Genomic DNA, 13,900 nt, shown 5'->3' with positions numbered 1-13,900 from the left:
CTTGTCCCCACTGAGTCCGGGACTTTGGGGAGGTTCGTTTCCCATTTGTAAAACGGGATAAAATAAGCCCACAGCACCTAAGATTCCGAAGTTCCTCTAAATCTTCCAGGAAGCACAGGAAATGCAGGGCAGATGGGAACACTTTCACTTTGCAGATAAACAGGCCTGGGGCCAGCTGGGAGGTTGGAAAGGTTGGTGCTGGAGCACCAGGCACTGAGTGAGGGAAAGCTCAAGTGGCCTGGCAGGGGAAGGGGAGGTGAGGCCACTGCTGTGACTGTGGGATGCTCCTTCACTTGCCACCTCAGCCCCAGGCCTGGTCTGGAAAGCAAAATGGACTAGATGACCTCCATGGGTCCCAGGCTGGGTGCTAGGGGTAGAAGGTAGCCCACACACTCCTTTCAAAGTGGCTCCTCCCTTGTCTACCAGGTATCAAAAGGGCCCATTCGACCAAGACCTCTGGTAACAGCTACAAGAGAGGGAGGAGACACCAAGGTTGAGGTTGCTTTATGGGTGATGTGCTGGTGGGGCTGGGCTGGGAGCAGGATGAAGAGTTGGGCTGAACTTTTCAGGGGACTGAGGGCTTGGGATCCTGGCTGTTGCCAGGCCTCCCACAGGGTCAGTTGGGGTCAACTCCACCAGGACTGAGAGGCAATGGAAGATGGGGTACGGAAGAGGGATGAGAATGTGGGGAGAGGGAAGGGAGGTGGTGGGAAAGGGAGAGGAAGGAAGGGGTGGGGGGAGAGAGAAGGGAAGGAGAGGAGGAGGAAAAGGGAAGCAGGGCCTGGCTGAAGCCAAAGCGAAGCCAGCGGTGGTCAGGTCAGCAGCAGGAGAGGCTCAAAAGGGAGCTTCCCGGGAAGTGCAGGCAGCCATGAGGGCCCGTTTCAGCTGCTCATAGGTGACGAACATCACCACGTTCCAGGAACCCAAACGGAGAAAGGAGGGCATGAACCTAGAGGGGAGAAAACACAGGTCACAGGGGGCACCTCCCACTTACCCTGCTGGGCCCTGGCATCCCATCCAACCCAGCTGCTTGTCTCAAAGGAGGTTGGGAAGGCCCAGGTAATAGCCTCACAGCTGTGTGGCTGTGAGCAAGAATCCCTTCCATTTAAACCTCCATAAAGTAGGGATGATAGCAACTCTGGGAAGGAGTTAACAGCATGAGAGAATGCCAGTGAAATACCAGGGCCAGGATCAAAAATAGTTTGATACTTGGTTGCTGCTCAGTCCCAGGTGGTTCTCTCCCAACTGAGTGATAGGAGGCCTGGAATTGGGCGGGGTGGGTCAGAGGCTCACCCTTTGTAGAAGGCTCGGGGACCCTCCTTCTGGAGCATGGTAAGGGCACAGTGGCCAGCGCTGCTGTACTGGCCCAGGGCAGAGTTCATATATCTCGTCTTGACCACGTCGACAGGGGAGGCGATGATGGTGGTGCAGAAGCCCGCCCCGAAGGCGGAAGTGAAGTGGCAAGGAAGGTCATCTGCGAAGGAGGAGAAGTAGGCAAGGCAGTCAGGACTCCTTGCCCCATCATTCCGTAAGGGGAGAGATTATTTAAGTAGCTAGGGGTCTCGTGGTTTTAGAGAGCCGGAGACTCCAGCTAGCTCTCCTGAGGACCTAGGAGTCATTTTGCCAATCTAGCCTCAGTGCCTCAATGTGTAAAATGAGAGCTTTGCCGCAGTTGGCTTCAATATGGCAAATGGGAGAGAGAAACTCGCTCCACAAGCAGAGGGGAAACAGGATGAAAAGATGTGGTCTTCAAGCAAACAGATTCCTACACCTGATTTCTGGTTGGAGGAAGGGCGAGACCCAGCATCATCTACCTTAACTCACCTGTCATGAGGTTGGCCTTCAGGAGGGCGTCCTTGATGAGGTCATAGGTCACGAGCTCGGCACAGTTGACAATGGCATTACGAGCAACGTTGGGAGAGGTCCCTACAGGAGGAAGCAGTGTCTATGTGAGACCAGGGAATGGGGGGAGAGGAAGACGGGGAGAAAGAAACACCTGGTACAGACCTTTCCAGAGTCCCCGGAACCCCTCCTCTCGGGCAATGGTCTTGTAGGCATCAACGGTGCTTTGATATCTCCGGCCACCACCAGCCCGGGCCTGAGCCTGGAACCGGACCTTTACCACATCTGTGGGCTGGGCCACAGCCACAGCCAGGGCACCTGTGGTACTGCCTGCCAGGAGGCGGCTCCCGATGCCGGCATCTGTGGGAGAACCATGGGGGTCAGCGGCCAGCTGGGCATGCCTCTCCACCAAAATCACCATGTCACTGTAACCTCTTGCTTTTTGGGAATAGGATCCAGACTAGCTCTTGCTCTAATAACTCCTCGCATCAAAGTATCACTGTGTCTACTACTTGCTAGGCACTGGGACACAGCAAGGAGTAGGACAGAATGAGAGTTAGTGATTTCTTCATAAAGCATTTTCATTCACTTCATTTAACCTGCTCGACACCACTGAGAAATGAGAATCATTTCCACGTGACAAATGTGCAAAACAAGGCTCAGAGAGAAGTGGCTTTCCCAAGGACTGGGACTCATAAGACTTGGATTCTCATCCCAGATCTCTTCCCCCTGCCATGTGATCTTGGAAAAAGGTGACCTTTTGATCTGGGTTCTGTTTCCACATGTGTAAAATGGCGGGTGGGCATGGCATGCTGAGGAGATGAAATGGAGGAGTGCTGGCCTTGGAGGCAAAAGTCCTGGGTGTGTTTTCTAGCTCACCATTGTGTGCCCTTGGCCAAGTCTGCTCCCCGCGGCAAGCCTCAGTCTCTTCATCTCTAACATGAGGATGGCACCACCTACTCTTCTCAAGGTGGTGGTGAGGACTTCATGGGATGATGCCCTGCTCAGAGCCTGGCACAGCCCAGGTGCTCAGGAATCGTTAGGAGAATCAGGGCCCCTTCTAGTTCTCAGTTCTGATTCTCCTAGGGATCTTGGGGACTAAAGGAGCTTTGCAGCATAGTAAACTAGGATCAATCACTGAGAAGAAAAGGCCAAGGGGACTAGGGGCCAGCTCCACACTCACGCTCAGAGCCCTTGGTGTAGAACTGCTTGACGGAGTCATAGAGGCCAATGCGGACAGAGGCGAAGCTCATCTGGCGCTGCAGGCCGGCGACCAGCCCGTTGTAGAGGCTGCAGGGGCCCTCGGTGCGCACCATGGTCAGGATGGTGCCCAGCACGCCGCGGTACTGGGCGCTGGCCGCAGCCCGCACTGGCCCCTGCTTTTCTCCTTGGATCTACAAGGCAAAGAAACGGTGGTTACAGGGATAGGAAGGTTGCCCTCCCCATCTCCTGCCATCCGAATGCTCCAAAGCTTACAGTCTCAAACACCCCACTGGCCCTTGACAAGTCTGTGTCTTGGGAAGGGAGCAGACCAGACACCATCAGGACCCCCAGGCTTCCCCCCCCTTACCTGCAGCCGGACTTTAGCAGTATCCAGGGGAAAGGTGATGAGATCTGCAATGCAGGCAGCTGTGCCAGCCCCCAGGAACTTCACAGTGGCAGTAGGGGGCACATCTGTGGCCTTGAACCCAACCATGATGCCGATTTCCCAGGAGATGGAGAAAAACTGGAGAAGGGGGCACCTTCAATCAGCAACAAGACGAGATAGAGGAACTCTGCCGGAATCTAAGCCAAGGAGAGAGAAGCCCGATGAGGAGCAGTATCCCCAGGCACCCCTGCTCCCCCCCTCACCCTTACCTTCCCTGACAGCACCACCTCCCTAAGCAAGGACCAGAGCAGCCCTGTGAGGGGGAATAGGAGTGAGTTCCCTGGAGGAACCCAAATAGGGGCTGGAGAGGCAACTCCTGCCAGAGGAGTCCATATCTTGTGCGGAGTTCCCTCCCTTTCACTCAGGGAGAGTCTGGATCAGGGCTATCCAGTGCTGCCTCACAAACAGGCACTGGCCCAGCCCTGTCTGCTGAGTGCAGAGATTTCAGTGATCATACCCACATTCCTACTTCTGCAGATCTGTCTGGAGGACAGGCCAAAGTGGGGAAAAAGTTTCAGCCAGATCAAGCCCTGACAGGCACAAAACCACAAGCTTATGCCCTGGATTTCTTAAGCAGGAGAGATCCCTATGGGTCTGGAATTATCTAAGTCTAGAAGAAAAGGAAAGAAAAGTCCAATTCAGTCCCCTCCCAGCCCATCAGTCTAATTTTCTTCCCCAGCCCCCACACAGCTTGGGCTTGCTAGTCACTCAACACAACAGCATTGCTGGGCACTGGTTCAGACACAGGAGACAATGGTGTCTACTCTAGAGGGGACTTATTGTCCAGGCACAGGGGGTAGGCAGGTGATTCCAGCTGCACTCCAGGCTTGCAGGACATACTCTCAAAATGCAGAGGAGGGAACAACTAACTCCATCGGGAGAGAGGTAAGGAAGAATGGGTAATCAGAAAAGGTAAAATTTAGCTGTGCCTTGAAGGACACTGGACAATTCTTGGGGCTGAGAGTAAGTGCATAGTCACTGGACTCTCTCCGCCTGGCCTACTGTGTGATGCAGGGAAAACTGTCTCCCTGTCTGGACAGTTTCTCCTCCAACATAGGGGATCTATATCTTCACCGTAAAAGCAGTGGGGATGGGGAAGTCCAGGTCAGAGCTATGAAGAGTGACAGAGGAAACCAAAAGCTCCATTTTGTTCTCAGAGTTGGAACAACGCCCTCCTCTGCTGCCTCAGGAGGAAGTGAGCCCAGCACCCCAATGGGGGAGGGTGACCTGCTTCTCTCTCCCCTGAGATCACTTCTCTGACTTCATAGGAGCAGCTGCTCTGAGCCCAGCCTGATTGGCTGCCCCTGTCATTGGGGCCAGGAAGACAGAGCTGGCTGGCAGAGGGAGGATGTGGTGGGAGTCAGCTGTGAACACAGAGACCCATGGAAACAAACAGCTCACCCAGCTTCTTCCTCCTGGGCTTCTCACCCAGGTGACTGGGGCAACCAGGGAAATCCAGAGGCTACTTACTACTCAGTTGCATCAAGAGCTCCTAAAGGGTGGGGCCTAGCCTTATTGTTTCCCTGGAACCTGGCCCACAGGAGGCTCAGTGAAGACTGGCATTCAAATGGCAGAATGGGTTGATGAAGGTGCTCTAGACTCCCCAGCTTCCCTGCTCTGACACATCCATCTCCCAGGAAGTGTTCCACACCTTCCCCTACTCCACTGCCTGGGGCACTCTATCAGCTCACTTACTCCTCAGAGCAGCCCTTTGAGGTGGCTGCTCTTACTTCCATGTTACAGATGAGGGAACTTAGTAAGAGCCACATCTTTTAGGCTCCAAAGCTTATGCTATTTGCTTTGTATTGCTGCCCAGAACATTTCTCTCCTGTTTTCTTAGCCCCAGGCACAGGCAAGGCTCTCATGAGGAAGTCCAACACCCAACCCAGTTCTCTTCTGTCACTATGATAGTTCTGAGAGGGTTCAGGCAAATGGTGTCCCTTTTCTGGCCGTCAGACATGATGACATGAGTCTATTATGTCCTGACCTTGAGCTGGGTTGCAGAGTGTTGTGAAGGCCAGAGAATAGTAAGACCCAGCCCTCCTCCACCTCAAAGATGAATGTATAGAGGTTCAGCTGCCATTGTGAATGTTGCTTTGGGTTTGCCCAGGTCCTTCAGAGATGTGGATATGGGGACAACAGTCACCTGAGCTAAAGACCCTACTAAGAAGAGTAAGTAAAACAGGCCTAGAAAGAGTTAATCATATTTTACAGTCCCCAGCAAATAACCAGTTTCAGTGTTAAAAAAATACACCTGATTACTAATCTCAGTCTCAGAGATAGTCAAAGCTGGACTCAATAATATGTAGTTAGAACAATAGGTTCCTGTCCTAGCTCTGCCACTGACTCCCAGGGTGACACAGGGCCAATCACTGGACCATCTGGGCTTCAATTTCCTCCTTTGTATAATGGAGACCACCCTCCTTGGTTTGTCAGAGTCAGCTTAATGGCCAGAATGAGACCAGGGATATATGAAAGTTCTTTGCGAACTCTGAAGAGCGACTTCACTGGGGTGGTGGTGCTAATGTCTTCCTGACCCCGGCCCCTAGACCAAAGGGCTAGGAGGCAGCACGAGACACCTCCCGTAGACTGGACTCTTACCTGGCTTAGTAAGGTCTCACGCTGAGTTCTCCAAGATCAAGCTTCTCTAAAGGCATCCCTTTCTTCAAAGCTGCCAGTGGCTATCATGGCCCGATCTCCTTGGTTTTCCATAGAAAATGGCTGGGAGACGAAACACCTAATGGTCATACTATGTGTCCTGTGGGTGAAAGCAAAGGAGGAGAATTTAGAAAATGAAATTCGCCTTAAAGGACCACATATCAGCAAGGAAAGGGCCACCTGCCCAAGGCACACAAGCCTACTCAGTCCTTGCGTGGGGAGGGGGTGGCGGGAGGGAACAGGGTCCATTTCACCAAGGGCAGCCGGGACTGATTAAGTGACCACACTGGAGGGGGGACAGGAAGCCAGGAGTCCTCCCTCCCCCATCTGCTTCCTCTCTTAGTATCCCACATCAGTTCTCTTCCAGAGTTCTGCTTTAGTGCCCTCGGGGCTCTGGAGAAGCATCCCCCAACACAGTCAGCAGATTCTGGTCCGTTGGGAGTGTTGTGAGCGGGTCCCGATGGGTCAGAGACTCGCTGAGTTGACTAGGACCCAGACCCGAGCTGCGCGGATGTTAAGAGGGGCTGGGAGCGCGCCCTGCAGCGGCGGGCAAAGCAGCTCAAGTCCTCCTCCCAGCAAGAACAGCCCCGGGAATGGCCTGGAGCCGCCCGCGGAGGGAGCGGTCGTTCCGGTCATCGTACACGTGCAGAGGGGCCCCCAGCCAAGGCAGGGCTGGGCCCCCTGGCCGAGGGGAGGGAGTAGGCTTAAATTACAGCCAGTTGAACGCGAGGTAAAGAACAAAAAGGAGATAGAAAAAAGGTGAGAGAGAGATAAAGAAAGAAAAAGAACAGAGAACAGACAGGAAAAACACAAAATAGGCTGGGAGGAGAGGAGGGAAATGAGAGAGTGCAGAGCGTGGGCCGGGGTAGCGGGCGCAGGGCTGGGGCGGGCCGGCGCGGTCTCACCGGGCCGCAAGGAGAACACGAGCGCGGGCAGCTGTCGGTGCGCGGGCGGACGGCGCGTCGAGCGAGCACAGACAGACTGTCGGAAGGCGCGGCGGGCCGGGCGTGCAGTGGACTCTGCGCGGGCTGCGGCGCGACTTAGGTCTCGGGGGCGTGGCCTGCGGGAAGGGGGCGGAGCTTGCGGGGCCCAGGGCTCCGAGGAGGGTGGCGACCTCCCAACTTCTGCCTTTCCACGGGGACCGTCACGCATAGAGTTCTCCGCGCGCCTCCCTCCACTCGCATGCCGGGCGGGCGGATCCCCGCGTCTACCTCTTTGTTCCCCACCAGGGTCACTCCTGCGCCCCGCCTCACACACCGCCTCGGGTCTGCCAACCTCATTGTGGAAATGGCAAGACAGACGCTCGGAAAGAAGAGGGTACCCAGGGTCACACAAGCCTCTGTCCCCGCCCCGCCAGCGCTCTTTCTAACAGCGGCCCAGGGTCTCGAGTGTAAGGACACCCCCTCCTTTCACGCGGCGGATCCGCGACCCCAGGCTCCGCAAACCACCCCACGGCCTAGAGCGCGCGGGCTGGCTCCCGCGGGGCGGGGCCTCCCGACCGGCCTCGCTGGCGATTGGCTAAAGCCGGCGCGGTGGCAGAGGAAGGAGCCAATCTGGGCTGCAGCGGCAGGTGGCGGGCAAGCGCCAACGGCCGTTGGGTGCGGCTGGGCTTCCCGCCTTCTCCTGCCGCCCACCGGCCTTTTCCTTGGGGACCTGGGGGACTTGCGGCCCTGGCGGGCAGGGGCACCGAGTGTGACGCTCCCGCTCCCACTTGTAGACGAGCGAGCGGGCCGGCGCCCCGCGAGTGAGAAGGCCCAACAGGCCCCGGGCCCACTGCGTGCCCAGCCCCGGGAGAAGAACCCGACCTGGGGGGTCGTCAGGTAGCCTGCGGTCTTGTGGGGGTGACAGACACGTGAACAACCAACCTTGGGTCCTGTGGTCAGGACGAGCACGTGCCTTTGGGGAGGAGGAGGAGATAGGTCTCTGTTCGCCCATAGAGCCTGTCCCTTTCATCCCTTTTCCCTCCCTGTCGGCCTCCCAGGACCGCCGTGAGGACAGTTGAGGCGGCGGAAGCAGGCCCCCCCCCCCCCCCCCCCCGAATACCTTGCAAGCTCTTCGAGAGCAGGCAGCTATTTCCTATGTTGTTAGTATGACAGCACTCCTGGGCCGACATATAGCCGAGGCCCAATCCCTGCTGCGTGGGCTGCCTTTGAAGGCGCCTTGAGAGGTGTCCTGGGAGGATCCGGGAGACGAACGTTTGCTGAGTGCAATTCCTATGTGTCAGGTTCAGCGTGGATACTTCACAACACCCTGCGAGGCCGGTGGTGACCTCTGTTTCACAGATGAGTCCCAAAGAGGTGAATCACCTGCCCAAGGTCACACGGCCAGGAAGTGGTGGGCCGAGACTGGAACCCTGGTCAGCCAGGCTCCATGCCTTTGTTTTGCGTGTTGTCCACAAGCAGAAGTCGTCAGTTGCAGACTATAGCTGGAATGGGACTGGATGATTACAGCAGGAAAGAAAAACTCACTGAGCACATGGTTCTGGCAGAAGCAGTAGCAAAGCGAAACTGAGAAGTCAAGCCAGAAAAGTATTTCTGACACGGCGGAGTCTCCCATCCGCTGCTGGTCTAGTTTTTGCACGTGAGTTTCCATGTCCCGCTGTGATGACGGATTCCCAGAGTGCTCAGCAAATCTGGGGTGAGACTGCTGAACTTGTCAGTGATCTTTGAGGAGACACGAAGAACAGGGTGGAAGCAAAGTCCTAGAAGTGGAAGTGTCACCCTGATTGCCAAAATAGGAAAGAATCTGGACTTCAAAGACCACACACCCTTGAGATGTTTGTTCACCCCTAGCAAAATTCAAGGGACTGTTAAAAAAGGATGATGTGTGGACACTTAAAAGGGAGAAGTAGAGATCACCCGACACAGCCTTACTGCTTGTAATGTGTACTTCTAACCTGAGATCACTATCCTTGGTTTCCAACCATATTCGACTTTATATCAGTTGGTATAGCAACTAAAGAAAAATTCTTAAATCAAGGTGATAGCATGCAACAATCATTGCTACCAAAATAGGACAATTCTATTTTTCCGTAAAGATTCTATGAAAAGAAAAACCCAAACTGAGTGAGAAAGTCTACAAATAAACATTGTTTAAAAATAGGATGTTTGTCAAAAATGGAAATAACCCCAAATGTCCATCAGTTGTTGAATGAATAAATAAAACATAGTATACCCAAACCATGGAATATTATTCAGTAATTAAAAGGAATGAAGTACTGATATATGTCACAACATGAATGAATCTTGAAAACATTGTGCTAAGTGAAAGAAGCCAGTCACAAAACACCACATATTGTATGTTTCCATTTCTTTGAAATGTCCAGAATAGGCAAATCTATGGAGACAAAAAGGAGGGCTGGGGAGGATGGGGGCTATGGGACATGACAGCTAAAGGGTAAGGGGTGGTGGTAAAAATGTTCCAAAATTGATTGTGGTGATGGTTGCACAACTCTGTGTATACTAAAAACCATTAAATTGTATTCTTTAAATGGATGAATTGTATGGTATGTGTGTTATATTTCTATAAAGCTGTTATAAAAAAAGAAAAAATAAAAACAAAATGCAAATTGGACTATGATAACATCAAGGGCTGCTTATTGCACTTTGAATAAATTCTAAATGGATTAAAAAAAAGAGTGTTTTCCAAAACTTCCCATGAAATATCAGTGAATCTTTATGAGTTAAGACTTTATAAAACAAGGTTAAATTATATATAGCTATGCTCATTTGCATACCTTCAACAGGGTTCAACTGATAGACATAATTTATAGATACCCATAGGAATTCTTAATGCCTCATCATACTGTCTCTCAATACTGGATGTTTATTGTTTTATGCTCTTTTTATTCTAAATACTAAGAAGTCTTGTCACAGGAAGAGTTAAATTGCTTTCCGTTATCCCCGAAAGTGTAAGGAACAAAACATAAAATTAAACAAGATTTATGTTTGATAAACTAACACATAAAATCACCATTACAATATTCATAGTGACTGCTTATAAATGTTAACAGTCATCATAAAGCCTATAAAGTTTATCGTTAGATTTATAAAATGAAGTGCAGATTGCTTCAAGACAAAAATACAGTGCTAAAAAGCTCTTTGTTAAAAAAAAAGAAAGAAAGAAACAACCTGCGGGCCAATTAAAAAAAAAGCAGCTTCTTGTTGCATTAGGGCATGCTATAATGAGCAAGACTCCAGACAATATTAAATGTTTTCCAAACTACAACACAACACAGTTTTAACATCATTTAAGTATAAATTATGCTGCACCAGCAGTATGCTTTTCAGTGACTGGCACTATAAAGCTAATTTTAAGAAAGATAAAAAGACACCAAGGGTGAATAACAAATGATGCAAGTAAGTTATTGCAAATAAAGATTAGCAGCGAGAAGCGAGGAAGATGACACTCTACTCCATTCTGATAAGATGCCATCTCTATTACATTCTTTGCAAGAAATGGAACTTCTATATCAGTACAAGATAGTTAAGCAAACTTGAAAAATCTGGCCTCAGGGTGAATATTCAGCGTTGAAGCACCTTCCTAGAATGAGTGAACAAAGGACGTCTGGAGGGTTTTCTACTGAAATGTCTCAGTTTTGAAGGCTTTCTTCAATTAGGTTGTGTGTAGCAGTTTTTCTACAAACTTTCTGATTTAAGTCAGAGCTAAACAGTGGAATTTGAAAGCACAGCTCAAGAGGAAACTGGTTGGCTTCTGTTGTGGCAACACGAGTTCTGTTTTGTTGTTGAATCCGCCGTTACTTCCTCAATGACCATTTCAAATGATTCTATACTTTCATTTGCTCTGAGCCGGAAGTTAAAGCAGGTTCTTTCTCATCAGAAGCACCACCAAATTTTCTGTTTGTTTGTTGACTAGAAGCGTAGACATGGGGACATATCCACAGAAATCTCTGCAAGCCCACTTTGCTCCTTGATATTTGCAGTGTTTTGTCAACACGCATATTGACACAAGCAAATTCCCCTTGTTCTGTTTTGCCAAATGGAAAAGGTTTCTCTCATCCCATCATTCAACATCATGAGCTAATCTGGAGTAAGAATCACTTCAGGATTATGAATTCAAAACATTACTAATGCTCAATAATAACCCTGAAATTTATCTGACGGTTTTTAAAGTCTTGTACCTTTGGACAGTAAAAGAAATGAGCATCTGACTTCTGGGCAGTGACTTCTGGATAACTGGCCTAATATTCTGAGGAGTACTATTGCCAATGGACTGAATTCGTTAGTGAGAGGAGGCACGGAAACAAGCAAGGTGTAATTTTTGTTTAGAACTCTGCTGCAAGTCGCAGGGTCCAAATCAAGAAAGCTTTCACATGAGGGCTGGTCCTGTGGCCTAGTGGTTAAGTTGGGCATGCTCTTGGACAGCCTGGGTTCAGTTCTCAGGTGTGGACCTACACCACTCCTTGGTGGCCATGTTGTGGCGACCCACAGGCAAAACAGAGGAAGATTGGCACAGATGTTAGCTCAGGGCAAATCTTTCCCAACAACAACAACAAAAAGGCGGCTCTCACAGTGTAAGAGATTCAGAAGAAAACCATAATTGGGTTGTTCTGGCTAGGCAGTTGTGCAACTATATCATTATTATGATGTAGAGACAGTTTTGTGTTTCTCAGAGTAAGTGCCTGATCAAAATATCTCTGCAGTATTCACTTCTTCTTCAGTGTTTTGAACCTTTTCTAGTCCTGTAAGGAAGCTGTCCAGAAACTTAGGTGAGAGTTTGCCAACGTTCGATGAAAGATTTCCCATCATTAAAAATGTAAGAATTGAGTCAAATAGGAAAGCAATATGCTTTGTGTGTCCTGTAGACGGATCCAAACTGCTTATCCTGGCTGTGTCCGCTGGATCTTGACTATTTGTATGAGTATCAGAGCTGACAAAGCTTCTTGTTCAGGAACTACTTTCCTCACCATCCTGTGATAGAAATATCTTTTGTGGATCAAAAGTATTTTTAAGTCTGTTTACAGATGGAACATTCCACCATGATGAATGAAGTGGATTCACATTTATTACGTGTCTCTCCTCATGGGCAAAGACTAATCAGTTATACACGAAGATATTATTCTTAACCAGAAAAAAGTCCATCTCAAGGATATTTGCAAGCTCTGCAACATTGTTGTGCTCATCTATTGAAAGAAATATAGAATTTCAAAGGAATCACCCAGTCATCTTGCATTCAATTCATTACAAAATCTTTCAGAGAATAAAATTGTTATTAGATATTGATACAGTCAAATAAATAAATTCTTTGTTATATAAACTGCATACCACATTGTCATCTGGTGATCCAGGGAATTGAGGACCTGAATCAGTGATGTTATCTATAGTATATTTATCAGGTAAAATGTATATCTGTATGTCATTTTTGTGATCTGACCAGCCTACACCACCCATCATGCCTCTATGGCCGTTTCCACTGGTTTTATTGTTAGAAGATGTGACCATTCCTCAAATTTCAAAAAGAAAAAATTTGATAATCTATACTGATTTGTAATATCAACATACTGGTATCTTTTTATGCCAAAAAAAACTTAGACAGTCAGCCCTAGTAAAATTGGGCAATGAAGCATGAATTTTCTTATTGTTCATAATGTCCTCCATAATCTCCATAAGGTGAAAATGGTGTTATCTTCAGGCCCCTTACTGTAATATCCAATAAATGGTAAAGGTACAGCATGAAATAATCTTGGCTGTAATAGTTCCTCAAAGTATTTGCGTTCATCTTTCTTGACATGTTTAAGTTATATTTTGTGTATCATAACTGATTGTAGCTACGTAGAGGACAACCTGCTTTGCATATTTTCTCTGTGAATTTCCAAGACCCGTGTTGGCGGGCAGCTTGCTCTGTGGGTGGCTGTGCCTGATGTGGAACTGCATGTCTATGGTGCGAGGGCCCTGGGACAGTGCTGGGGAGCCTGCTAGAGGCCTGGCACCTTATACTTTAGAATGCCTGGGCTGCCCTCTGGAGAGCTCAGCAGGGCAGAGAACAGCTAACAGGGTCAGGGGTGCATCAGAGGATCCAAGTTTCTTCATTAAATTATGTTTTAAGGAAAAAAAGAGCTTTTAAATTCATCTTTCTTATAAATAACTCTCCAGACCCACTAACCTACTCTCATATGTGACCATTTCCCAATTTCAATGAAAAGATTGGAGAATGCCTCCATTTTACTTTTCTCCATTTCTAAATTTTTGCCTGTATGCGTCTATTTTATTTCTAGGTTTCCCATATCCTTTCCAGAGCGATCCCTCCCACCTGTATTCATTATTCTACACTCTTCTGTTTTCTCCAGGACCTTGCTTCTGCAGTCTTTTCCCCCCATCTTCAATATTTCTGTCCTTTTACTGTGTGTGTGTGTGTGTGTGTATAAATTCAAAGGAACCCTCAAGACTTTCCTACACCTTATACAAAGGCTATTTTTTCTCCTTCCTTTTTCTGCCAAACTTTCCAAACAATTGACTATCTTCTCAGCTTCTGGCACAACTCTTACATATCTAATGAATGAATAAACGAATGATCTCACATTCCTCTCCTCATTCACTTTACACCAGCCACACAAACCTTCTTTTTGTTCTTTGAACATGCTAAGCTCATTCCTGTAGGGCCTGTGGACTACTTGCTCCCTTTTTCTGGAACACTCTTCCTCAGATCTCTGCCTGGCAAGGTCCTCTCATCATCCCTATACACACACACACACACACACACACAGGTGCACAGACACGCACACATACTACTTGG

At 49.2% G+C, this 13,900-nt stretch overlaps 1 protein-coding gene and 2 pseudogenes across 2 annotated transcripts; all 3 read right to left on the bottom strand.

Moving 5' to 3' along the window:
- Positions 1 to 488: 488 nt before the first annotated feature.
- On the bottom strand, positions 489 to 8,773 carry UCP2 (uncoupling protein 2). Of its 2 annotated transcripts, XM_014842083.3 has the most exons (9): positions 8,192 to 8,736; positions 7,054 to 7,208; positions 6,092 to 6,248; positions 3,413 to 3,627; positions 3,026 to 3,236; positions 2,008 to 2,202; positions 1,825 to 1,926; positions 1,294 to 1,474; positions 489 to 949 (listed from the first exon to the last, which is right to left on the bottom strand). In XM_014842083.3, exons 4-9 carry the CDS (start codon positions 3,536 to 3,538, stop codon positions 835 to 837), a joined length of 930 nt encoding a protein of 309 aa, XP_014697569.1. In that variant the 5' UTR covers positions 3,539 to 3,627; positions 6,092 to 6,248; positions 7,054 to 7,208; positions 8,192 to 8,736; the 3' UTR covers positions 489 to 834. The 2 variants fall into 2 exon arrangements, with proteins under 2 accessions (XP_014697569.1, XP_044608524.1); XM_044752589.2 differs by lacking the exon at positions 7,054 to 7,208 and having other exon boundaries at positions 8,192 to 8,773.
- A 1,738-nt stretch (positions 8,774 to 10,511) lies between these two features.
- On the bottom strand, positions 10,512 to 11,108 carry LOC123278897 (protein FAM91A1 pseudogene; annotated as a pseudogene).
- Positions 11,109 to 11,264: 156 nt separating this feature from the next.
- LOC139041240 (protein FAM91A1 pseudogene) lies at positions 11,265 to 13,484 on the bottom strand (annotated as a pseudogene).
- Between the last annotated feature and the right edge of the window lie 416 nt (positions 13,485 to 13,900).

Source organism: Equus asinus, chromosome 20 (assembly GCF_041296235.1).
Source record: "Equus asinus isolate D_3611 breed Donkey chromosome 20, EquAss-T2T_v2, whole genome shotgun sequence".
Lineage (NCBI taxonomy): Eukaryota > Metazoa > Chordata > Mammalia > Perissodactyla > Equidae > Equus > Equus asinus.
The sequence above is the reverse complement of the archived record's forward strand: the minus strand, read 5'-3'. Positions and strand labels throughout refer to the sequence as shown.